Here is a 27,641-nt window from a genome sequence, read left to right as displayed (position 1 = left end):
CTCTCTCTCTCTGCCTAGCTCTCTGCCTACTTGTGATCTCTGTCTCTCAAATAAATAAAATCTTTAAAAAAAAAAACCATAGAGTAGATCTGTCCTATCTACAGGGAATGATTAGTTCCCTTGTTCTAGATGCTATGCTGCTTGCACATGAGCAACAAGAAGGTGAAATCTTCTTGGGTGGGGGGTAGGAAGAGTGTGCTGTATTCTGCTTTATCTCATATACAGCCTACAGTCAGCTAAAAGCCCCAAAAGGTCTTTTTGGAAAATTTGATAGAGCTACCTTCTGTATCTCTATCAAGTAATTAATAAAGTATTTATGGTAGTTGGACATTTTTTTCAGGAAAATATTGAACAGCAAAAATGCAAACTATATTTATATCTAGACTTCTGTTGCATATCCAGCTCCCCACAACTTCTCAAAGATCACCAACAACGAATCTGGCAATTTCATTCAAAAGTTCTTTTAGTATTCTAGAGTTTCCAAGACAGTCTTTGAATCCTGTTTCCACTACTCACTTATTATGTGACCAAGACCTAAATACTTAAATTATGTCTGCCTCAGTTTCTCACTGTAAAATGGAGATAATGCCACCTACAACGTGGGGTTTTGGGGAGCATTAAATGGGTTAATGTGGGTAAAACACATATAATAATAGCATATCAACCTCACTTAATATTAATATAAATAATGAGCAACTGTTATTATTCTTTAGCATGTGATTTGTCCAGGTTAAGAGTTTTTTTTTAAATTTTTAAAATTTTTTATTTTTTTATAAACATATATTTTTATCCCCAGGGGTACAGGTCTGTGAATCGCCAGGTTTACACACTTCACAGCACTCACCATAGCACATACCCTCCCCAATGTCCATAACCCCCCCCCTCCCCCCAGCAACCCTCAGTTTGTTTTGTGAGATTAAGAGTCACTTATGGTTTGTCTCCCTCCCGATCCCATCTTGTTTCATTTATTCTTCTCCTACCCCCTTAACCCCCCATGTTGCATCTCCACGTCCTCATATCAGGGAAAGAGTTTTAAGCTTAACTATAGTGACAAGGTACTTAAAAGATAATTCCCTTGAGATTCCATTATCAGTATTTTTTGCTTTTCTACCTGAAAATCCTTCTGTCAGAGGATGCAGTGTCTTTTGGAAGAAGGGCACTTAGGGCCTGTGAGATCTGGCAAAGCATCACTGACTGGCTCAGGAGGGGCTCCCCTTACAGGGTAGAGAGTCACAGGTGGCTGTGGCAGGGTCTACAGCCACAGGCTGTCAGAACTGCATCTGTTTTTGGACTTTGCTATGCCCAGAGAAGGGCCCAGAAAGACAGCCCAGCCTCATAGGGCCAAGTTCTCTGGGAAACCAGACTTGAATAAATTCAGGTATTATGGCAAAGATTAAACAAAAAACAAATTTGGGCCAAGGGAACGGATCTGTAAGGAAGAATGAAATGTAATGATGTAGATTTCAAATTCCTACCAGCCTTGGCATCACTCAAGAGGCTCACTAACTCCACCCACGGGAGTGTGGCTATGGCATGGCGGCCCCTCTCCACGGTGAACACTGCCCAGCCTGTAGGACTGCAAGACGAGATCACCACCTTTATAATGTTTTCATCCGGCAGGCCACATGAAAGCAACTATAAGGAACACTAGTCTAATACTTCAAAGCATGTTAGGGCTTTGAACCCTTGGACTCTGCTGTTGAGTGACACTGACCGTGGATTGAGAGCTCTTTATGTGCCACGATGGGGGCAGAAATCAGACCCCAAAGAGATCAGACTTGTGGCTTAAGATCCAAAGCTATATCAATCTCCTAACTCTATCAAAGACATTTTGGACAAATTCCACCAATAAGAAAAATCCAAGTAGACGAATTAATGGAAGATAAACAGTCAAGAGAAAATTTGGAATGAGTGAGGTAAAAGGAATTTAGAAAAGCAGCACGTTGCACATTTCGCTGGACTGTCATCTACAACAAAAATGTAACATTTAATAAAGCGACATGAAACCTCATGCCCAGAGTCCTATAGAAAAGCCCTCCTGTGAATTCCTGAGGGCTCCCTGAAACTTACAAAGTTTTCTTAACAAGAAGGAACATACAGAGCAAAAAAATGCTGAGCTTGGCAAACAAATACAACACAAAACAGTGAACTCTTTTTTTTTTTTTTAAAGATTTTATTTTATTTATTTGACAGAGAGAGATCACAAGCAGGCAGAGAGGCAGGCAGAGAGACAGGAGGAAGCAGGCTCCCCGCTGAGCAGAGAGCCCGACGCGGGACTCGATCCCAGGACTCCGAGATCATGACCCGAGCAGAAGGCAGCGGCTCAACCCGCTGAGCCACCCAGGCGCCCAAAACAGTGAACTCTTAAGTGTCAAATGGAAACCTACAAAAAAGCAATGCTGACAGAAGAGGCTGGGGATACAGCTGAGATAGGAGGTTGCTGGACACACACCTGATACATCCTTTTAGAGGCTATGTGGTGTTTTATCTTAGGGATTGCTCTTCATATCAGCAAAGCCCACATATATTGGACTTTAAAAATATTAGTACTTGGGGTGCCTGGGTGGCTCAGTAGGTTAAGCCCCTGCCTTCGGCTCAGGTCATGATCTCGGGGTCCTGGGATCGAGCCCCACATCAGGCTCTCTGCTTAGCAGGATCCTGCTTCACCCTCTCTTTCTGCCTGCCTCTTTGCGTACCTGCGATCTCTCTCTCTGTCAAACAAATAAATAAAAATCTTCTAAAAAAATATTAGAACTTGATCATTTTATTAAGATATACACTTTGAGTTGTTCTGCTAATACTACGGATGGGTCCCATCAGATCATTCATAATATCCTGCTCCTCCTATAGCCACTGTATAAAAGCAGGCATCTTGGAGACTCCCAGCTAACTAATCCGGCCAGTAGAACTGTGGCTTTCTGTACTAAATTGATCAGTTTATAGGAGGATGCTGAAGCTTGCTCTCCAGGGCAGGCACTCCTTGTTAGGTGAACCAAGACACATTTCCAATTCTCCCTTGTTCACACAGCTATAGACTCCAGAAAGCTGAATGTTCGCATTTCCAGCCTTGCTCATACCAAGTGGAGGCCACGTGTCCCCGTCTGCCCGATGACCTTTAATATAGATTCTTCTGTGGCAATTTGATCTAATCCCGGCTAATTCTGCAACTCATCTTTTGACAGAAAAACGAAAGTATGGATGGTTGCCCCTAAAACTTTCTGGATTTTAATCTCAAAAATGTCTTCAATGTCACTTGTCCATTTTTCCCTAGTGCTTGACTAGCTCCTTTTCCCCTTCTCAGCAAATTTTCCCAACTCATGTTGCTTTGTCCTTCTTACTCTCTTGTCACTCCTCTCTTTTTTTCTTTTTAAAAGATTTTATTTGACAGAGAGAGAGAGAGAGAGATCACAAGTAGGCAGAGAGGCAGGCAGAGAGAGAGGGGGAAGCAGGCTGCCTGCCAAGCAGAGAGCCCGATGCGGGGCTCGATCCCAGGACCCTGAGATCATGACCTGAGCCGAAGGCAGAGGCTTTAACCCACTGAGTCACCCAGGCACCCCTTGTCACTCCTCTCTTAAGAACCTCAGATTCTCATTAAGACTTCAAAGGAATCATCAACACTTGTTATCTCTGTGGTCTTGCCTATTAACTCTTCTACATGCCAAAATCCTTCTGCCTTTACCTCCTTATTACAGCATTATTCTCATCATCACCAATGATCTCTCTTTTTTTTTTTTAAAGATTTTATTTATTTATTTGACAGAGAGAGATCACAAGTAGACGGAGAGGAAGGCAGAGAGAGAGGGAGAGAGAGAGGGAAGCAGGCTTCTTGCTGAGCAGAGAGCCCGATGTGGGACTCGATCCCAGGACCCTGAGATCACGACCTGAGCCGAAGGCAGCGGCTTAACCCACTGAGCCACCCAGGCGCCCCCCAATGATCTCTTAATTGCCAAAACATTGGGTGCTTTACAGTTCTAATCTCAGAAAGGCCCTCTGCTATGTTCAACGTTGACTGGCCACTTCCCTCTTAAAATTCCATTTTCTTTTGGCTTAGATGGCACCCTACTCCTCTGGGTGTCCGTTATCTCTCTGACATTGTTTTCATCATTTCCTTCCCTGGATCCTCTTCCTTTAGCCCACCCATAAGTGCTGGGGTTCCCAGGACTTTTTTCTCTGTTGGTCTCCCTTATTTATCATTCTGTATGTTCTTCCTGAGTGAGCTCATCCATTTTCATGGCTTTTGCTATTATCTAGGGATTGAGGACTCCTAAACTTCATTTGAGCAACTGTGCAAGCTAGCCTTACCTATATATCCCACAGGCATCTCAAATGCAGTGTGTTCTAAACAAAACTCATTATCTTCAGCATCTGCTCTTTATCCTGAACTCCCTCTGCATCAGTGGTGTAGCAATCTAGAAATCTCAGCTGCAAGCTTGAGAGTAATTTTTGAGCCTCTTTTCTCCCTCACTCTCCCCGGCAAAGGCTAATTTCTTCCAATTTCATTTCCTAAACGTCTCTTAATGTCTTTTGTCTCTTCTGTACCTGCTGTGACTTTCTTGGTTCAGTCCTCATCTCTGCCATGAACTACTATAGGAAGAGGCCTCACGCCTGGCTCCTATCTTGATTCAATCCTCCATGTTTAGCTCATTAAATGAGTTAGAGAAGCAGTTATTCCTCAAAAACACAAATGAGACTTTGTCAATTTCTTGTAAAAATAACATCGGTGTTTCCCATTGCTTATGTGTTGACGTCCAAGCTCCTGAGCAAGGCTTTCCATTATTTTTGGTTTCTGTCCAACACTTCAGATTTTCACCATTTCCCTAACTCCCATTTTCTCCTTCCTCTCCAACTTCTCTCCTTTCCCATCCTGGCCCATTAATCTGACACCATCTTAAAGCAGATTCCCTAAACATACCCCACTGTTTCAGGATTCTGTGCCTTGGTTGGTTCTTAATCCTCTTTCTAAACTATTCATGCTTTCTGGCTCCGAAAGTGTTTCCTGATACTCCAGGCTGGGTCATTGGCTCCTCTGTCCACCGCCGCCCCCACCCCGTAATTCTATTACAGTAGTTACCGTATACCATTGACATCTGTTTATCAGTATGTCTTCCTAGAGATCATTAACTCCTTCACGACAGAGATTATCTATATATCTGTCCATATCTGTTGGGAGACATACAGGAGCTCGATCAATGCTTTTTTATTAAACAGAACAAATATTTTAATTGACCAATGTGCCAGGAGAAATAACTCACATAATAACAGATTGATGAAAATCAGGAGAGAGAAGGCACAGCTTGCCATTTACAACTGTAACTTTTCCCTTAGCTTCTTGAGTATATTCTGGGGACAGAGTGGGTATATGGAAGTAGTTCATGCTAGCTGGTTTCCTGGGCTGTTCAGGAATCCTGCAGAAGTGCAGACTAAAGGAATTCTGGTCAATCCCTACAGCCCAAGCACTTCCCTATAAATGGTGTTGCCTTTAGAAGTCACTTTAATTTCATGAGTCCGCCTCGTGGCAGCCAAGCCTTGGGGGTCCTCTCTTTTCCACGGACATAAAATCCCTGGCATATCAAATAACCAGTATCTTTCAAGGGAAGCCAGTGTACTGTCATGGAGAAGCAATCAGCCCAGGACATTAGGATGTCTCAAGTGTTTCCACATCCTAATATTAACCAGACTGAAATGTGTTTAAGTCTTAAAATTAGTTGAAATTGGACTCATTCAGACCCAGAAGAGCATCTGTTTTCAAGGATGCAGCTGCTACACTTTCAATGGCAACTTACTGTGACTTCTTTAATTGATTCATAGGAGGATGCCCTTGTGCATCTGTAATATTATCTAAAATTGTTACAATGTTAGCTTAGACTGGTATCAGCTGTCATCAAAGTGATAAATTGAAAAGGAAAAGCTGGTTATCGTGGCAAGAAAAGAAAGGTTAACTCTGTGAATTCAAACTTTTTAGAAGATGGAAAAAAGACAATGAAGAATGATCCCATGAGATTTTCTCACTTGAAAACATTTTAGAAGATCACATTTTGGTATAATCATTATTTCTGACTCCTCTTGCTATTTGTACAGAGAAATGATAGATACCACATAACGATGTCTGCTTGAACCTGGGATACATTTATTTAATTTCCAATCTTCAGTTTTCCTCTTTAGAAAATCGTGGTAATCATATCTTCCTAACTCCCAGAGCGGTGGGTTATTAGGTTCTGTAAATAATTTCGAGATCCTTCAATGTTGTTACCTGGCTGACATTTTTTAAATATAAAACAGGAATGCAGATTAGGCTTGTGACATTAAGAATTTAAGGGGCTTATGGAAGCAGAGGGAGCTGGGCCAGAAGACCCTCACTCGAATTCTTCCCTCTCCCCAAATGCCTGCAGAATTGTGCCGCTATCAAGCCTAATGGTGGGGACGGATTGAAGGGTGTCAAACACTCTCAGGCTGTGGTTCCAAGTTGGAACCTCAAGGCCAGCTAGCTCTGTCCTCGGGCTTTTCAATTTCTCTGTACCACCATCCTACGTTTTATTCATGCTCTGGAATTATTTGTAAACCTACACAAGCTAACCAGCCCCGACCCCAGTGCTTTGCACACAGTAGTCATCCTTCTAAGTGTTTGTTCAATAAATCACTTACCTATTTATGAAACCGACTGGCTTCTGGAAGCAGAGGTGATTTTCACACACTAAAGTCTCTACTGTCTTCATAGCATCGAATTTTTTAAAAAAGATTTTATTTATTTATTTGAGAGAGAGAGAGAGCGAGCAAGCGCACAAGCAGGCAGAGCAGCACGCAGAGGGAGAGGGAGAAGTAGGGTCCTTGTGAGCAGGGAGATCCATATGGGGCTTAATCCCAGGACCCTGGAATCATGACCTGAGCCGAAGGCAGACACTTAACTGACTGAGCCACCCAGGCACCCTGAATTCTGAATTTTCTTAGGATAGAGGTGTCCTTTCCTTTTTATCTAAGTCAGTTACTCCAAACAAACGTTTCATGATGACTCTTTGATCATTCTTTCTTTTTCTGAGATACATTTTTAAACTCCCTGCTATGCTTTGCCAGCAGTCCTAGCTTTTGGCACGGTCATTTATCTATTTAGCAACTCATCTATTTTGTCACTCCTTCCCTTCCGCTGAACAATCCAGAACTTTCCCTGAAGTTCTTCTGCTGTGTTTCTATATAAGGACCAGGCTTACGTAAGAAACATGTCAGGTGGGTTCTCTTCAATTTTGCTTCCTATTTCAGAAGCAGTGGTTCTTCTGTCCCTGAATAATACCTAGTTCTTTTTAGTCCAGATTTCCCTAGAAATTTTAAGTTTGGACTAGTAAAATCAATTGATTCTGAAAACCAGAATGCTGCCTCAGACTGTTCCCTGACCTACAAAATTACGATGGCCAAGGATGGGGGACAAACTGGACATCATTCACATTAGACCTTGTGCAGGCGTACCTGTGGGAGACCAGCTCTGGAAATACAGCCACTCTCCGAGGCCTAACACCCAGCCTGATGAAGCCTCTTCGAGCTAGCGGCTGTGCGGCGAGAACACCAGGCCTTTTCACTGCTGCTTCTGGAAGGAAGCTCTCTCTTGTCTCCTCTGAAGGGGAGGAGGACAAATGGAAGGGATTTTTTTTTTTTTTTAAATTGGGGTGGCTAAAAATGGAAAAAAGTCATCACTAGGAAGGACAAAAGAGATTAAGAATGGAGGAACTGGAGCACAAAGTGAATGTGTCTTATTTATGTTTGCTTTTCTAGGATCTAATTACCTAATTGATAATATATTTATGGTAAAAAAAATACTTCCAGTGGGTGCAGGAGGCAAAGACCTACTTTCTTTTCTGTGCTACCATTTGTTATTTAAATGATCACGTGTTATATCTTTCCCCCGTTAGTCACAGACTTATAAGCAACATAACTTCGTGTCCTTTGGAACAACTCTTTGCCTCACCCTCCTCCCCCTACCCCAAAATGTCTTCTATGATCCTAACTGCAGGCAGTGATGCTTCTTGGGAAGAAAAGGTGTGTTTGCGCCACTTGCTGTCCAGCCTAATGGCATGGATGTTCAGTAACATTGGTTTAAGAATGTGTTATTGTAAGACAAAAAATAAATAGAGACCAAAGATCAAATCTTTAGAGAGAACTCAGTTTTAAGGATGACGCTTAAGAGTAATTTCCATCTCTGTGAAACCACATTCTTTCCTGCTGGTTCCCAGAGGAACAGAACTTATTCTCTCCCTTATCATTACCTATAGAGCACAGTTCTTAACAACAGTCAGCCTCACTGTCCTCACGTGTCTCCTCAGAGAGTTGTTGCGAGGACCAAATGGGGAGTACGGCCCCTCCCGCGGTGCCTGACACAAAGCTAGGACCATGTGAACTCCAGTAACGCTAGGCCTCCCTCTCCCCGTTCCAGTCTTGGCGCAGTTCCCCTCATGCTGTAGAGACCCCGGGAGCTTGTGAGATCTGTGAGAACGAAAGCCACAGCCTACTCTTCCTGCCATCTCTCACAGTCGAGCTCCTCCTTACCCTCAGCAGTAATGCCTGTTGCCTTGAATTGGCAGGTTAAGGACAAATCAAAGAATTTCATGTCTTTTTCTTTTCATTATAGCTCCACAGTGCCTTTAACCCAGTGTCTTCCAAATAGCTTACTAGCTTGGAACATTATTCTGTTTCAGGGTAAGAAACTGAACCTCCAGGAAGGCCATGAGTGAAACTGAAGAATTATCCCAAATATTGACCTATACAGAGAAAACAGGGCAGATCCCTGTAAGGCTCACAGTGAAGGGCAAAATAAAAATAAGAACTGAGATTTAAAAAAAGAAAAAAAAAAAAAGGAAAGGACTGTTGTTCCCTTAGGCTACCATAGGTAAGAGGCCAATTCGGAGCCAACAGGATAAACGACATGGGGCCGTGTTGTAGAGGGAAGATCACACCTGGCTCCTCATGAAACAGGGCTCGCTCGACGGTTACGAGCCTGAGCAAAGCCCCAGGTCCTCCAAGACGGTGAGCTTTAGTCTCGACTTCTCTACAGTGTCCAAAACCAGACACACTGGTTTTTATACCTTGAGAGTGACGGTACAGACCTCAGTCCCCTCCGGTCCTGGGGGGAGACATTAAGATTGATTTTTCCTTTATTCCAAATAATCCTCCTCGAGGCCTGGTAAAAACCTAATCATCTACTAAAAAGGCGTGTGGTGTGGCCAATTCAGCTCCTGCCGGATATGAAAGAGAAATGGAGGAAAAGCTAATGAACAGCTCCTGTCCTTGTGCTGAAAGGTACTATTGTGGGACTCTATTAGATTTCCGTGGACTCTGTAAGCCTTTTGTGTTTCTGTAAAACCTGACATCAAAAAGCATCTTGAGGTGTTAACAAATACTTAGCCAGATATTTTCCGTGAGTAAGCGACACAGATTTAAGTTGCAAGAGAATTGCAGACGCAAAAATATTATGTGGCAAAGAGATAACATTTATTCATGTGTCAATAGGATCCTTCCAGCTCTAGGATTTGTAAATCTTCCCGAAAGCCTCCAGGGATGACTCATTAACTGTGTAAATTGGAAAGAGGAGGTCCACTTGCAATTGGTGAGACTGAACCAAACAGAATAAGGCACACTTCCTGACAGGGCACGGCCAACCGTACCACACAGGGAGACAGAGCTGAGGGAGTTACATGGAAAGCCCTTGTTGGGGTGTCTCCTGCACGTGACTTCTCCCAGTGGCCTTTGTCTTCGTGACTCTCATCTCCAGGCAGCTGCATCATTCATACATTTGAACTTGAGGTAAAAAATAATCATCTTGACCTACAGCAGGTACAACAAGTTTCACTTTTGGGAGGATCACCCTACCTACCTCCCTTGAGTCTGAGGATTCAATGAGAAAATACATAAAGGCTCAGAACAGTGTTTGCCTCATGAGCCCTTAATACATGGCAATGGCTATTGCCATTGCAACTACTATTAACACTATTATTTATTCAATAATGACGTACTGAATGAAACAACAGTAGACCCCAGGATCCATCTCCTCCGGCCACAGCTCGGAGTAGGCTTTGGGGCAATCAGACGAGCTTTAGACAGTGAACAGCGAAACGTGGCGAGGTATCGTTGAGTGCGGAACAAAATAGGTAGAATCCTAGAAGCACCGGTCACTCTGATCCTATGGCCTGTGAGGACAACACACAGACAACTGACTTATTAGGAAGCCAGCGCTGACCCTGCCACCAAGCACACGGACCCGCCCCAAGACTAGCTGTGTCGCCGGCGACGGCTCTCTTCGGAGCATGTTGGAAGTAAGAAATGCAGAGAATGAACCTCCTAACACACATGGTACAGGACTTGCAGGTGTAAATCTTGCTGAGAGAATTTCTCCTCCGTGAGGACATGGGTGGCCACCTCTCCAGTGTGCGGTAAAGGTAACAGTTAACTAAGTCCCTCCCCTTTCAAGCTCTCTTGTGTCAGATATGACCTCTACAGGCTAAATGGATGAGCTCATGCCACACACATATTGACTAATGCCTTGTGAAGGTTAATATCGTACAGCCATATTTCTGTCTTTACACATTAGTAACACGTGAACACTGTTCTCACACGCATTCCAGCCTTGACGTATAATCTCCAGAATCATTAACAATCATATAGATGCTTCCAGAATCAACTGTCCTAAATATCAAAAGATTCATAATCTGTTTTGAAGCCAGTTAAGGGTAAGCTACATAGAGAAGCAATTGTTTTTCTATCAAGTGAGTATATAATCTGAGGATACGTATTAACCTTACTGGAAATCTAAGTAACTTTCTTTCTCTATGTAAAAGGACACGAGTGTTCTCATAGTAACTATGAACCCTATTTTTTCTATTGTTATATAACATTTCTCTTGGATTGACCAAATTTAGACTTAGAAAGTGGTGGCTAAATTCTGACTCGACTATCTACTGACTGAATAACCTTGGGCAAAACTGCAAAGACCCTGAACTGGGGTGATACCAGTTTCAGCCTCCAAGGGTCATCCTAAGGACTCAGGGTCTAGAGAGCACATAAAGCATCTAGAACAATCCATGGCACATAGTAAGTGCTCAGTAAATCTCAGCTACTGTTGTTGGTCTTTTTGCTGGGAATTCTGGAAGACTGGGACTCCTAGGCTCATCTCCTTACTCATCAAAACACCTTCCAAACACTGGAGAGCCGTGGACTTAGCTGTTCATGCGACTAATGGACAGAAAGAAACCGATGTAGTAAGACATTTACACATGTAAACTTCTGACATTCTGACCTTAAAATAAGGAATCACAAAAGTTAGAGAACACTACATAATTGTGGCAATGTTTGAAGCAGTGGAGGCAAACAGGAGAAAAGGGGAATGCAAGTGGCAGGTTTAAATTTTACCTTTTCATCTACAAAGCGAGGAGAAGGACTTTCTCCCAAGTTCAGTGAAAGAGGGGGCATTTCAGGCAGGCACGAGGAAGTGGAGCTTGCCGGGAAAACAAGGAAGGACACCCGAAAGCAGCTTGGGAGGAGATACAGTAGGTGTTTCTCACATTATTTTGAGGGAGGAATGACAGGGATCTTTCTTTTCATGGAAAGGATGTCTGTAGCACTTGGTTCTTGAGCAAAGGGAACCTGGGCGTTATCTTAGGAATTCAGAAGGATATTCCACAAAGCTTGGAAACTGTGCTTTTGAGAGATCGGATCTGCCTTCCCCCCACAGGGCTTGGAAGGTCGGATTTGTACTATGAATCAGCATTTACTTCAGGGTTACAGGTTAATTCCCCCCAGCCAAAGGCACAGTGAGAAGACAGGAGGGGAAATGTACACGGGTGTGTGTCCGCGTGGTACAGCTCAGCAAGCAGGTGACCAGAAATCGACAGAGCCTTCCATTTTGACCTGAAGTGATCAAAAAATGAAGTGATCATTTTCACCTGAAGAGTAAGAAACCATGTTATAAATTATTTTCATATGCACATAAAGACACTGACAAGTCAGCTCTTCTGAGAAGGCTTAAAACAGCCAAACGGGGCTTATTTGGGAAAGATGTTTTTTATCTTCCCTACCAGAGGGAGACTTGTCATTTTATTTTTTCTTGGGAATATGTTCCCCTCGATATTACCCTAGATTACATTTATTGTAGAAAGTGATATGAGAAAATACACTTGTGCCCTGGTCCTTGGTCAACTCGGCATTGTCCCCAGCCCTTTTCTGGAAGCTCAGGAATGAATTGTATTTCCCAACTGCTTGCCGGCAGGGCAAAGGTACTTAGATTTTTTTTTTTTTTTTTAAGATTTTATTTATTTATTTGACAGAGAGAGATCACAAGCAGACGGAGAGGCAGGCAGAGAGAGAGAGAGAGGGAAGCAGGCTCCCTGCTGAGCAGAGAGCCCGATGCGGGCCTCGATCCCAGGACCCTGAGATCATGACCTGAGCTGAAGGCAGCGGCTTAACCCACTGAGCCACCCAGGCGCCCAAAGGTACTTAGATTTTGAATAAGGTTAATACGTATCCAACTCCTGCCAGCAAGAGGCACGCGCAGAAGATGTGGAAGGCAAAGAGAGAGAGGGAAGGCGCGCTCCTCCTCTTGCACTGGTAGAAAGATGCTCAGGCAGATGGCAAATAAAAGGGGTACACAGCTGTTTGCAGGAGAGCTCTGGTGACAGCTGCTTCCTCCTGGCACTTGGTAAACCCTCTGGGCGCCTTCCCTCCATGTCCCCGTTTCCTGCAAGCTGGGAGCTACTTTCCTTGCTCTTTGCTTTCTTCCCACTGTTTTCTAAACTTTTTAAAACCCTTTCAAAAACATCTAATTCCTTGTATTAAATTCCCTCTTGCTTGAAATACCTGACATGGTTTCTGTTTTCCTGACTGAGTCTAGAGGAAGAAATACATACAAGCTTCTATGCATGAGATATTCCTGAGACCATCTCGAGCAGGAGGGAGTGGGATGAAAAGTCGCTAAGAATCCATCCCCAGGCTCCCCTTTCATGGAAGCTGGTGACCTCTAAGGCCAGGATGTGCGGAACGTGCTCAGCAGAGCTGCTAGTCTCTCCAAGCCCATTCTCTCGCTTTCCGCCAGCTCCCTTCATCAGAAAAACTCCACTTTTATTTGCAACCTATTAAGATCTGGCAGCAAAAATCTGCTGAAAGGGCCATTTACAAACCACTGCCCTTGAAGAGGAGGGATTTGGTCACAAGCAAACCATTTCCCATTGCACGCCTGCCTTGAGATAACCGCCAAAGTAGGGATAAAAGTCAAACACTTAAATTACGGCACAACTCCTAAAGACTGAGGATGAATGGCAGGAAAGTCTGTATAAACATTTACTTGCAAACAAGTGACCAGCTTTCTCTTTATTAGTTTAGCCACATGAATTCTAGTATCTTTAAAAAAAAAATGTGTTTACGGAGTACTGAACAAATTATAAACTGCTCTCATTTTGAACAACACCTGCCAAGACTCCCTTGCAAAACAGATTTGACCTTCCCTTTGGAAAATGTTTCACCGATCCAATGAGCTGTCCATTTTTCCGAAAAGTGTGCCATGGACTTCTCTACTATTTTCTAACAAAATCCCAGGTTAAAGATGTAAACTGCCACAAAGCTGACTTCTTAGAGAGGTCACTCCATTCGGAGCTGCTTTCAAAGGCTATATAAAAAACTTCAGCTTAATACTGATTTTTTTTTTTTTTTTTTGAGAGGGGGGGGGGACGCACATGCATGTGCCCATGAGCAGGGGGGCGGGGAGGGCAGAGGGAGAAAGAGAGGGAATCTTAAGCAGGCTCCATAATCTAGCATGGAGCCCGACGCGGGGCTCGATCTTACCACCCTGAGATTATGACCTGAGCTGAAATCAAGTCGGACACTTAACCAACTGAGCCACCCAGGCGCCCCAATATTGAGCTTATCTTCCAAAACAACTCCACATTTGTGAGCACACTAAGCATGTAACAACTTCCAGCCTCCACAGTTTGGATCACTGGCCCTCAGACAGGCTGAAGTCATGAAATTTAGAAGGAACCCCCTACTGACTCCTAAAAGCTTCGATCTCTTTGTTCTTAGGCTCATTCATCAGAACATTTAGTTTTAAGTGGGTACTCACCAATTTTTACATCTTTCTCTGCTGGACCAAGAAGAATTTTATTTAAAGAGAAAACACTAAGATGACACCGGTAAATCTTGGTTTGATAGGCCACAAGAGCTACACTGAAAATACATTCACATTCATTTGGAAATGAAACACACACGTTGAGATTATAGCAAAATCTGGTCTGCTAATTTTATGGATATATGCACAGTGCTCCTGCTCCCTCCATTACAAAGCCTGTTCAGTCTCTTCCGGGGGCCCTTGGGCAGTGAGGACCCTTTCCTTTTCCTCTTGTGAACCCACGGGGGCTTCTGCCTCTCCTGGCATTCCTCTCTGGGTGCCAACAATCATGCTGGTTCTTGGGGTCACGGGCAAACTTTAGTTTACGATTTCTAGAATTTCTTCACATTTCCCCTGTTTTGAGAACAGGAGTACCTGCCGTAATCTGGTGTTAAGTCATCTTTCACGTGTTTTACATTTTCTCGAATTCAGCAAATTTCTTGAATACCCCAAGATAATCTATTTGAATTCTGCTTTAAAACAGCCCCAGGCCATCTGATGTTTTCCTCACACTTGTTTCTTACTATGACTTATCTTTTATTTTTTCATTTGAAAAATAGCCCCTTTCTAAATAAAACAGAAGCAGAAGAAGGGTGGTTCTGCCTTCTATTAGCATCACCTTTGTCATTTTGCCAAATGTGGGCCCATCCATTTCCTGTTCTTTCTGTGTCTAAATACAGGTAAATTTTATCGTAGGCAGCATCTCTAGTGACCACCGGGTGATTCTGGGTGTTTGCTACCCTCACACTTTACCCAAGGCTCACCCTCCATCTTCTGTGCCTACTAGGAACTCGTTCTTTCATTCTTACATCCTTCCACATGAGCTTATCAGAGAGATCTTTGGAAGCGAGACCACAATGTGGTGATAAAAGGTTCAGACTGGAAGCAAATTGGGTAAGTTGAAATTCTGGCTCTCCCACCGACGGCTTCATAGCTGTGTGTCCTTAGTAAGTTTTTTAACCTCTCTGTGCCTCAGTTTTTCAGTATGCAAAAATAGAGAGAATCATGGTATTTGCTTCATGGGGGTACTGTAAGGATTAAATGAGAGAATGTCTGTGTGTGTTTAATAATACACCCTAGAATAAAATGTGTTTGATATTTTTTCTTGTTGAAATGATTTAGCCTTTTATGGTGTAAATTTTATCTTGTATCATCTCCCACAGATGTGAGCTATGTTCTCTTTGATAGGTTCTAACCATGGGATCACAGCAATATATTTTCTGAATGTCTGAAAATTTAACTCTGTGAAAATGATACATCCCTCTATGCCTGGTATTTACTTTGCTGTGTAAACTCCAATATGACATGGTAACATTCTCCAAAGACTATTACAATGTTCACTTTCCCACTGAGTTCTTCCTTTTGGTCAGAATTACATACAGAATATTGAGTCTCCACGTTTTCTCCCTCTTGGGAAGAAAAGTCATTGGAAAGACAATTCAAGAACTTAATTCCCATCCTATTTTAGCTGAATTAGACTTTTGGAAACTACCTGAAACCTCCCATCATGGCTGCTACCACGTCACTTTCATCATTTTATCAAGAAAGCATCATTCAGAGCCTGTATTTCACTGAGTGGTCTGTAGTATACTTTTATAACAGTATCAAGCACTTCTACAGGACTCAAAATAAACATAGGAATGCCTACAGAGTTTTAGTTTCCTTCAGTGCTATCAAGGTTCCCCATTTTCCATTCTGCCATTATCTTAGGTGAAATCGTTTATACAACAAAGATGTTGATAAGTAATTAGCAAAATCAGTAGTACAGTCAATTCTCAATAAAACTTGTACAGGATCCTGTATTTTATTTTATTTTTCAGGATCTCATATTTTCATTTTAGTTATCAGCATCCTCCTCTTCCTTCATTAAACCACTCACAAGAACGACGACAAAGCTGAATTCCTTTAAGGGAATTCAGATGCTTACTTCCCAGGGTGGGCATTACCTGAGTCCTTCTCGGTTATTTATTTTGTAATTATCATAACATGTTTATCATTCCATATGCTAACGCATAAGCAGAATTCCTGGTTCACTCCATCTCCCAACATGGGACAAATGCAGGCTAGGAAACAAATGACTTTTGAATGAGTCTGTTTTGCTGCTTCTAGACTAATACCTAAGGTTAGATTTGTGTATTAGAGATCAAATACCATTAAAATAATTGTCTCTCTACTGAAAATAATTTCTATGACTCAGTCAGTTGAGTATATCTCCTAAGGAGAATTTTTTACAATCACGTTCTAGTTCAACTATGAAATTTGGATGGCTTCCTTTATTTGCTCATATTTATGTCTGAGCTGTACTGCACATCTGTGATGTGCAGGTACCGTTTCATTTTAGCGAGCGTCACTTCAGCATATGGCTCTATTGGCAGAGCTAATTCCTTATCCCCGCCCAGGGCTTGGCACAGGCACAGTCCACCAGTTGCACAGACAAGGAATCTGGAAAGGCTTTTGATGTCTATATCCTGCACTGCCTAGATTGAATTAGTGATGGAAGTCCGCTGATCATTCTTCTCTAATCTCTCCAAACCATCCCCACAGCCTCCATCTTGGGTGGTCTTCCACCATTCATCACCCATGTTAGCCTAGCAGGTTTCTAACTAATCTGTTTGCCTCAAGGATTCTTCCTCTCTGATTTATCCTCCTAGAGTCTTGCTGAAGAAATTAATCTAAAACACCATTTGATCATGGTTCTCTTATGTCTAACGATCTTTCGATAGCTTGCCCTTACCTTTCAAGTAACATCTCAACTGCCCACATCTCCAGCTTCATTGCTTGCTGCTCCCCTACCATGAACCTATGTTCCAGGCCCAATGAATCCATGAATGACCCTGAACTCATCCTCTTCTCTTTCACTTCATAGCCTTTTCTCCTCCCCTCCCCTTTTTGGTTTCTCCTCCATAAAATGCCTTTCCATCTTCTCTTTGCCTGGTGGATTGATCTTTGTTCTTTAAGATCCCCATCAGTTGCCCCCTTCTCCAGAAGGCCTTCTCTGATGCTTATACTCTCCTTAAAACATGCTTCATGCGTTCCCATTGCATGTTGTGTTGCCCAGTCACAGTATGGTGTAATTACTTTTCATGCCTGTCTTTTCCATGACCTAGAAACACCCTGCAGGCAGAAGGTGGGTCTTGTTTACTCATGGCCCTGCGGCCTAGCATCTAGCTGGTACTGTGTTACCTGTTAAGCCGAGGTGATCCACAAATATTTACTGAATCAGTATCTTCTCTGATGGCCCCAAGAGACAGTGCTGCATTGATGTAGTTTAATTTCTATAGGATAAATTCAAAAGAACACATAATTTATGAATTCCTCTCTATGCCTCTAACCAGTGTGGCTCTCCAGCTGATTGACCATGTGTCTTTTTGTCTCCTCAGTAGGGGATGTCTACTGGAGAAGATGAATGGAGAGGAAAGCAGCTGGCCAAGCCAGAGAATAAAACAGGACAGTCGGAGGACAAAGGCAAAAGCAGAGGAAAGTCAAATTGACTTTTCTAGGACCACTCTCAGCACCTCCTCATTCTCTGCAACTCGGAGAATCCATAACACAGAAAATTACCCCCCCCCAAAATCCCTTCAGACAATGCAAATCTCTGTTTCTGCATTTGCAGGGTCTGTCTGAGTTGCTTTATTTAAACATAAAGACATGAAAATAACGCCCCCTCCACACATCCTACAACAGTATGCTTTCCAACATGCTTTGAACTTGATGAAGCAATTCCGGTTATTTCAAAGTTTGTTAAAATGTCACATCTGTTTTTATTAGATAAGGAAGCAACTTACATGATAAGGAAGAGAGGTAAAGGGTTTTCTAATCCGGGAAATCGGACGCATGCCCAAGAATCACCCAAGCGGATTTTCAGAAAGATAGAATGAAAGCCCCTCACATGAAAACTGCCATATGAGAAAGTAGAAATCACCGTTCGAGTGGACAGAGGAATCGTCGACAGTGAGGGGTGCTGCAAGGATGTACGAGAAAGAAAAAGCTAGAGAAGCTGAGAAACATTTCTTCTCAGTTTCATGAAAAGTCATGTGGCTCCCAGAACAACGTCTCAGCGAGGCCACTGGCTAAGCCTAGATCCTACCTCCATGCTTCAGCTTTTCCATCTGTAAAATGGGAATAAAGACACTAGCTTTATTATTATTATTTAGATCATAAGTTATTTATTTAGTTAGATAAGTCTGGACTGTGGCTGTGGGGATTAACCAAAAAATGAGTAGAGTAGGAGTCACAGATGTATAGTGAGAGAGTGTTTCTGCCAGGGACGCGACAGGGAAGCGGGGATGGGAAATAAATACAAAATGGATGGAATGACTTCTTGGGTAACCCCGGAGCGCTCATTTCAGGGAAGAGAGGAGGGATGCCCGACAGAGCTCAGAAAGGGATGGCAACTCATCCGAGATGAGCTGTGATAAGCTGGCCTGACTACGTTGCCCCATCAGCTCAGTAAACACTAACGATGAAGACAGCCCAGACTACCATTGGTGATAAAGAGGCAGCTAAACACTCTATTAGTTTTTCATTTTGTGAATTAATGTCCTTTGTGGAGTGTGTACACTAACCAGTAATGAGTTGGTTCCTTAGAACTGCCTGGGGTACTCCTCTCTGCCTCTGCAGGAAGGCATAAATTTCACATGGAAATCAGCACTTTTAAGGAGGCAATAACTCCTTTAAAAGAAGTTTGTTTTCAATTAGTTTCTACACACATCCTGCTTGAAGAAAATCTGCCTCTTTCAACCAACCTTCCATCCTTCCCTATAAAGATGAAGGAAGAAAGAGGCTAAATGGTCTTCCATAAGATTTTATAGATAAATAGATCACTCTGATTTCTCTAAAAGCCCACATATAAGCTGGGAATATTTAAGAAAACCAACACCTCTGAAGCCCTATTAGTCTCCCATAACAATAAAGCGAAATCAATCTCTTACTAGCCAAGTCTTGCACATTAAGCCTGATGATTAGGTTTCCTCCATTCACCAAGGCCCTGTGAACCTTATCTACCCCCGCAGAATTAGAAAGTCAGGCCGGGGCCTCTGAGACACATAATCGTATTTCATTTCCCTGGGTTTAAAACCGCTATAGCTCACGAAGGACTCTGCGGTGAGGGCTGAGGTTCTCTTTTCAGCCTTTAACCAGGCTCTCTGTGAGTTTTTCAACTAGAAGACATTTCTTAAAGGAGAAGGGTCTGGGGAAGGCCCCTGGAACCTCCTGGTGGTGGTGGGGGTGCGCCCTGTAGTTGACAATCCTGACCCAGTGAAGCCTGTACTCATACAACAAACTGAGTAAGAGCCTGAGACAAAAAAATAGAGTTGTTTCTTCAACTTTGTTGGCTTCCTTTTTAATATAAAAAGTTAATTTCAGGGAGATTGCATAATGACATAAACAAGTAGATGAGGAGCCAAGAGGTCTGAATTCCATGACTGGTTCCTTTGCTGATTTTCTAAGGAGGGCTTTGGATTTATTTTCTTCTCTGAGATTTATATACTGCTTGTTTTCTTAAGAACTTGAAGTTGCTTCTCATATATTACCTTATATTAGTCTTGCAGATTTTAATTAAAAAGATATATTACATACATAATAAAACCCTCCCGAAATATACCTCCCGAAATATATACCGCTATTTCTAAACTAGCGTTCTTAACATTCATCCCTTCAAGTTGAACCTACGGCTTTGTTCTTTTCTCCATAATCTTCAGTATTTCCTAGATAACTGTGTTAAAGCAGAAATCGCTGCATTGATTTGACCGGGCATCTGTATTCATGTCCGATGTAGATAATGGTCCCACTAGGCTATAAGGCCCCAAATGACCTGGGCTTTGTATCTTCCTTCCATTCACCACTGAATTGACTTGCCTAACCCAGCCCTGGGCACAGAGCAGGCTGAACGAGGGAAGTGAGAGAATGAATGAAAGGATACATAACCTTCCTTGTTTGGTGTTCATTTCCTCCTCCTCCTTCCCTTCATGAGAGTTCTCATCTCTTTCTTTTTTGATGCTTTAGTATCATGGATTCCTCTTTAATATTTAAGCATAAAACCAGTCCTTTCTTCAAATCCTTGACAATAGTTATCCCACAGTTTGGGGCCCGCAACATTTATTATTTGTCCCTCCCCCCCGACCTTGCCTTACTTGTCAGACAACCCTCCTGAGCTCTGGCATTCCTTTGGCCCCTGGACTGTCTCTAGTCTGAAAAGAAGTTCCTAAAAGCTCACAATTTCATCTTCTCCTATGGAGTGTATTTCGTAGTTTATCGTATCACAACAGTACTTAAGTGAGGCTGATGGTTTTTCTTGTTGCTCAGTTAGCATTTATAAAACACTTAGAGTATATTCTAAAATATCCTTTAAAACAAAAAGGCATTCACAGAGTTGGTTTAAAAAAAAAATTCTGAGCTTTTCAAAGTGCTGAGTCCTTCCAATAGGGCAGTCAGTCCCCTACAAAAAACGGGAGCCCCATCCCAACCTTTCTGGGCTGATGGAGTGAGTACAACTTCAGGGGGTGACTAGATGGGGCCACAGGGTGCTAAGCACCCTCCCCTGGGAGCCGGCTCCTTGTTTTGCTACTGCCTGCCGCCCTGGCATCTCGGAGCCATCCCTACATGGCCAGCATGTGAAAACATATTGAAATCCTCCTCAGATCACAATACATCTGTTCTAAGAGGCTGGATGAGAGATGCCAGGGGAACATTAACTCAGAATTTCCTAACTCAAGTGCAATTAAAATCTCAGCCACAGTGAAGAATTAATGTAGCCCTTTGCATTTTAAATACATATTTTAATTAAATGACACCCATCTGCAGAATATGAGACTGCATTTTTATTGAGGATTTCAAATGATATAATCTGTTCCTATGAAGCATAAATGGCTTGGTTCATGTTTCCAGAAACCTCAGAAGAATTATATAGATCTGGCATCAGCACATGTGGTAACACTCAATTTTGCTTAAATTTAAATCTGTTTGACTTGCATGGTAAGTGTTGTTTGTGTGGTAAGATTTAGACTGTGTAGGAAAGTGACGGAAAATAAGAGCAGAGCCCCTTCAATAACTTGGATCATTGCTGCGGTGCATCTGTCCCTGGGAACACCAGGGTCAAGGGCAGGGCATCTCTGTCCCTGCTAGAGCTGTGTAGCCTCGGTGATAAGCTCTTAACTCATTTCGCCTAATGAGAAGCTTTCTCTAAGGTGAAAGATATGCTAATGGGCCTAAAGACTGAAAAAGAGACGGGACAGCTACCTGCGAGCCGCACAATTCCATGCGACAGAAATGATTTCCGGCCGGTGTAAGTTTTCAGGAAACCCAACTACCCTAACAGGAGGTAGACAGCAAATGCTTCCCTTTCCCTTAGCGTGATTATTTAGTATCTCTGCTCCGTGCGGCTGTTCGACCTGTATGTCTACAGAAAGTACGGTCTTCATGACAGAGCCCCGAGAGAGGGCAGGACGGAACCTGGACTCTGGACCTGGCTGTGGCACTCCGCGGATGTGTGACCTCGGACAGTCAGATGTATGGCGCTCAGTTTTCCTGTCCATAAACTGCCCCCCACCTGGCCGGTGTGGAATCCATGCCAGCTGCTGCTGCCGGTGAGAGTCAGGTCTGGGACTCACACCGGCCTAAGTTCTAGTCCTGGCTTCGCCACCTGCGCGATTTCATGGAAGTTGCTCCATCTTTTGAACCTCACTTTTGTCAACTAACAATTGAGATGAGGATGCTTATTGTATTAGTTTCCTGTCGCTGTTTTGACACATTACTACAGATATAGCAGCTTAAAACAACACACACTTCGCATCGTATAGTTCTGGAAATTAGAAGTGTGACACCGGTCTCCCTGGGCTGAAACTGAGGCAGCAGAGGCTGGGGGGTGAATTCACTTCCGGGTCATTGCTCGCTGCTAGAGGCTGTCCACATTCCGTGGCTTGCGGCCCCTTCCTCCATCTTTAGAGCCAACAATGGAAGGGCGAGTCCTCACAGGGCCTCGCTCTGACGTCTTATCTGTCTCCCCTTCACTTGTAAAGACCTTTGTAGTGACACTGGGCCCACCTGGATTATGCAGGATAATTTCTCTACCACAAACTTCCCTTTGCTGAACATACTTGCAGGTCCTGGGGACTTTTGGGGGCTACATTCTGCCTACCAAGTTACCTTCAGAGCACTGTAATAATTAAAGATAACGTTCTAAAACTCCTAGTGTAGTGTCAGGTGCATAGTAAGTTCTTGGTAAGTGGCAGTGTTCATCATTGGTACTGCCTAGTTGACTAAGGTCTTGTCAACCTTGGACGTTCTAAGTAAAATGTTTTGCTAATAGCTTTATGTTTTGATCATTAAGAAGTAGGTTCCAAGATAGAAGATCATATATCTGTAAACATTTGTCTGTTAATGGCCAGAATATTGTAATAGCATAGTATCTGACTTTCTAGTTAATCTGCTGGTAGAAATTTAAGGCAAGTTAAATATTCTGGTGCAATTATTACGCTCTTAGGGGGATTTGCCTCAAAAACTATGTCAGATAGCTTGTGGAAATATCTTAAGAGTAAACTGTTTCTATTATTACTTCTGGGAGTATAATGGTGTAGATCCAAATATTAAATACACTTGAATTATTTTATCAGCTTTTCTTATGTGTATTAATATATGCACACACATGTAATATAAAGGTTTAATATTTCATTATATCTAAAACTGAGTAAATTATCCAGGTTCTACTATCTCATGGAAGTAGCTGAGACACAGAACCCAGTTCCATCTACTCTGTGGTAGGGATCCTCTTGGCTCTGGCTCTCTGATAATCTAAAACTGAGTAAATTATCCAGATTCTACTATCTTATGGAAGTAGCTGAGACACAGAACCCAGTTCCATCTACTCTGTGGTAGGGATCCTCTTGGCTCTGGCTCTCTGATAGCCCTTAAGAAACCACAAAACATCTTGATTGAGATAGTGTGTCTATAAGCAAGGCAGAGTATCAGGAGGCCACCTGAGATCTTATTAACTATTAGATAGGAGACTCTTATTTTCTCATCCAAACATAGGCAAACTAATTATGCTGCTATGATTGGGGTTTGGTGGTCGGTACTAGGAATGATGGCGGACTACAGTTACTCTCGTCATCAGTTTCACAGGACAAACTGAAAGCCCAGATTCCAAAAGACATTTGGAAAGTCTCTTTTTCTCCAGTTGCTGGATGTCAGGAAGACTGGAACTTTATGGACCATGGGCTCTTCCTTGACTGGGTCTGCCTAACGTTTTCATGCAGGATTGCATAGTAATCCTTACAATTGATCATAAACTTAAAAGTGAAGACCCAGGGAGGACTTCTACTAGTGTAATCACTTTTTAGTTCACTTTTTAAATGTAATCAAAGCTACAGATGCCCAAAAAGAGTCATTTTTAGAAGCTTTTTCAGGAGGCAACCACTTTCAACTCTTTTAGTTGATTTCCATAGTTCTCAGCCTTCTATAGTTCAGGAACTTGTCCACTTTGCTCCTTGATTTCCCACTTCTCGGTGTTTGCTGCCCTCGCACTAGCAAAATGAGGACTTAGCTCCCTCCACATATGCGTACTCTTCTCACTGCTTTCTTGCTACTGTTGCATCTTAACTTTGGCAAGATCCCTATGTTGCATTGGCATTATTCTTACTAAGTGCTCCAACATCTAAGGCTGTGTAGTAATCCCTAGTTCCCCACCCCACCCCAACCCGGGACCACAGGCTTGTTTCCTCTGATGCTAATAATGTCCTTGCTACTTATTTGTTTGGTTAGTTTCTTATGTGCTCAGGGATCATTCAACCCCTAAACACTTCCCTGATCAAACAATTTCTTCTCTCCCTGAATGCAAACACACTGGGTATTCTGAACAGACGTCTCCTGAGACCTTCTCAATGCCTCATCCCTGGGCCAGTTTCTCCCTCTGCCTCCTGCATAGCTGCCCTTTTGGCATCTCCTGTCATGACCATTTTGGGGTTCTTTCTCTGTGTTAAAGATCTCCGATCTCTGTTCCTTCTCACCATGCCTTCCTATTTTTATATAAACTCTTCAAGTTTGGTAGATTCTGAAGAAGGCTGAATGGAAAATATGTTTTTTGAGATCTTACATATGTTTGACATGTTTTTGTTCTTCCCTCACACTGAACTGACACTTCTGGTTAGGTATAGGAGTCTAGGTTGGAAATAGTTTTTCTTAGAACCTAAAATGTATTTTTCTATTGTCTTCTAGCTTCCCGTGCTACTTCTGAGGAGTCATTGCTTTCTCTTTCTTGATTTTTTTTTCTATAAATCACTCCCCCAACCCCTCTTTTCTCCTGGACAGTGTAGGACTTTCTCTTTATTCTGAGGGTTCTGCAATTTTGTGATGACTGCTTCGTTAGGAAGAACCTAGCTCCATTTTCATCCTTTAAGAGACTCTGGTCTGGTCCAATATGAAAATCAATGTTTTTTGCTTTGGGTGGTTTTCTTCATTTTTCTTTGATGTTTCTCTTTATTTCTCTCCTCTCTCTGTGGCCCTATTATTCAATTTTTGGATACTGGACTGCTCCTTGGGTCCTTTTTCTTTCTGCCTAGTTGTTATTTGTCTTTATGTTGTCCTTTTTTTTTTTTTTTTAATATTTCTTCAACTCAACTTCAACTTCAACTAACTTTTCCTTTGGTTAGGGGGCTGTAATTTTCACTTATTTTTCTGTCCATGAGTTCTCATCTGTTCTCTGAATGTTCCTTTCATATAGGATACTATTTTTGTTTTGGATGCACTGTCTTCTCCTCCTTCTTCTCTAACTTCCTTCTTCTTAACTATCACCTCCTTCTTCTTCTGGGATACGAACTATAAGTGCTTTCTTCCCCCTCCCCTGGATAATCCTTGTTTCGTCTGAGTTATGTTTTCTATTTATTTTGGTCTCTGTGTTTCATATTTGGTTTCCTCAAATGTCTCCTGTCACTGGCTCTCTGATCACAGTTCAGAAGGATTCACTGAAGTTTTGTGTCTGTGGAGATGGCGCCTGTGGACTGTGGTCACTACAGCAGGTGATCTGGTTGGTCTCCTTCATTGGGGAACTACAGATATTCGTGTCTTTGGGCTTTGTTTTTGTTTTTCTTCTCTTGGGCTGCTCAGAGTCTTCAGACTTTCTAGTCTCCTGTCTAACATTAAATACCTGGCTGCCAGCAAATCGGAGAGGGAAGGCAGGTCTCAACAGCCATTGATGTGAACCGTGAATTAGCCACCCTAATTTCAGGAGGGTAGCCCCGCACTCAACTATGATATATATCCCACAGCCCCAAGGAATCTCTACTTTACTATTTTTAGGAAACAAACCTCCGGTGTTCTGTTTTGACTTGATAGGAGCAGTGCCACAGCTATGTGAGAGAGGGGAGAGAATCCGAGAGTGAATGTCTCACAAACAACTTTCAACTAGTCTTCCTGTTTTCAGCCCCGTCTTCGTTCCTTCTTTCAGAGGTAGTTAGCCATGCCATTTTTTTTTTTAACATAAGTTGTATAACTTCTTGGTGTACTCATTACTGGTTCAGAAATTAGCTTTCTTGGCTTTTCTCTTATATTGTCTTTGTTCCTGTGGACTCAGACCTTTAAAATTCCCCTCTGCCTTTTTTCAGTGGGGTTAGTGGAGAAAGGACAGATAAATGTGTATGTTCATTCCATCACTTTTTTTTTTAAACAATTATTTAGGTTCATGCTAAGTGACAATTATTAACTTTATAATTATATTATGATGTGGTTGGACCTGGGGTGTATTTTACTCAGAATGGCCTTCTTCCACTTCCTCCAATCTATAGATCCATCAAACGTGCTGAATGTCCGTCCCTCCTAAATTCTAAAATTCTATGCCAGTGTCTTCCTCAGCAAACTGCATGCCTGGGTGTATCAAAGCGATATCTTATGTAAGAAACAGGCAGGCTTCAGGCATCACAATTAATCACTGGTTTCATTCCTATCTCAATGTCTTGAGAAGAAATCTGCTGGGAACAACATCAAAGATAGAGATGGCAGCTTTTATTGATTCTACACAGCCTCTGACTCTGTGGACATGAACCATTCACAGCTAAGTCTATGAGTTGAGTCCAACACTAATATCCAGTTATAGCATCAAGTTTAGAAGGTGCTCTGGTTAGAGCAGAAGGTGGAAAACCTAGAACTCTGCTTGCTCAGGACCCTTCCAAGCTGTCTAAAAACCACTACTCTATGGCAAAAAAATTGGGGGGCATAAATCAACAATTTATTAGTCAACTGGAATAAACTTAGAATTGTTTTTTTTTTAATTTTTTAATTTTATTATTTTTAAAAGATTTTATTTATTTATTTGACAGAGATCACAAGTAGGCAGAGAGGCAGGCAGAGAGAGAGGAGGAAGCAGGCTCCCCACCGAGCAGAGAGCCGGATGTGAGGCTCCATCCCAGGACCCTGGGATCATGACCTGAGCCGAAGGCAGAGGGTTTAACCCACTGAGTCACCCAGGCTCCCTGGTTTTGTTTTTTTTTTTCTTTTAATTTAATTTAATTTATTTATTTGACACAGAAAGAGAGATCTCAAGTAGGCAGAGCAGCAGGAAGAAAGAAAGGGGGAAGCAGGCTCCCCACTGAGCAGAGAGCCCGATGTGGGCCTCAATCCCAGGACCTTGAGCTCATGACCTGAGCTGAAAGCAGAGGCTTAACCCACTGAGCCATCCAGGTGCCCCTAGAATTGTCTTTAAATAAAAAAAAAATTATTTATTTGACAGACAAGAGAAATCACAAGTAGGCAGAGATGCAGGCAGAGACAGAGAGAGGAGGAAGCAGGCTCTCTGCTGAGCAGAGAGCCCAATGTGGGGCTCGATCCCAGGACCCTGAGATCATGACCTGAGCTGAAGGCAGAAGCTTTAATCCACTGAGCCACCCAGGTGCCTCTAAAATTGTTTTTTTGAGGGAGATTCTGACTCGGTCTATAGCTTCTCCTTTAGCCCAACTCCTAACAGGTTTTCTTCACTGGATTTCACAAATGCTTACTGGGTCTATACCACAATATTGCCCTGGTGAGAGAGGCTATTCGTGTCTATACATAGCGTTAAATACAGTCCATATCACATTATCTTAAATGTACTCTCATGGTAAGTAAATGGTAGTATAGGGGTAGTTAGTTGGGGAAGAGAGTTCTCTCTGAGACTGCTGCATAGGGGATTGTGTTCTTGAAGTCATTCAGATAAAAATATATACTTTCCCACCAGAAAAATAATATTAATGGAGGTTAAGGTCAATTTTTTGGTCCATTTATGCTAATTGAAATAATCCACATTTTTCCCACCCCCTTCTGTGTACTGTTGGGATAAACAGGAAAGGAACCAAGTCCATATTTTCCAAATGCTTGCCTTCTGGTTGGTAAAGCAGATACAGAAACAGACAAATGGTACAATACAGTGTGTAACAAGATGCTAGAGATAGCTCTTGGGTATGACAGAGCTCAGATGAAAGTTATTTAATTCAGTCTGAAAGGGCCCACAAAAGTTTGTTGGAAGTGGTGAGGCTTAAGCTGAATTTTA

The 27,641-nt window shown here is 42.5% G+C and overlaps 1 protein-coding gene across 3 annotated transcripts in view; it reads right to left on the bottom strand.

The window, feature by feature from the left end:
- EXOC4 (exocyst complex component 4) overlaps nucleotides 1-27,641 on the bottom strand; it is a 755,957-nt gene that overhangs the window by 69,993 nt on the left and 658,323 nt on the right. The window contains exon 15 of one of the 3 annotated variants that reach the window (XM_047694110.1): nucleotides 18,200-18,240. The exons of the other annotated variants lie outside the window; for them this stretch is intronic. Within the exon in view, the coding sequence (XP_047550066.1) occupies nucleotides 18,215-18,240 (26 nt within the window). The 3' untranslated portion in view covers nucleotides 18,200-18,214. Of the gene's footprint in view, nucleotides 1-18,199; nucleotides 18,241-27,641 lie in introns of those variants that run through there. 3 annotated transcript variants of the gene reach the window in all.

Source organism: Lutra lutra, chromosome 11 (genome assembly GCF_902655055.1).
Source record: "Lutra lutra chromosome 11, mLutLut1.2, whole genome shotgun sequence".
Classification (NCBI taxonomy): Eukaryota; Metazoa; Chordata; class Mammalia; order Carnivora; family Mustelidae; genus Lutra; species Lutra lutra.
This window is presented reverse-complemented; position numbering and strand designations above follow the sequence as displayed.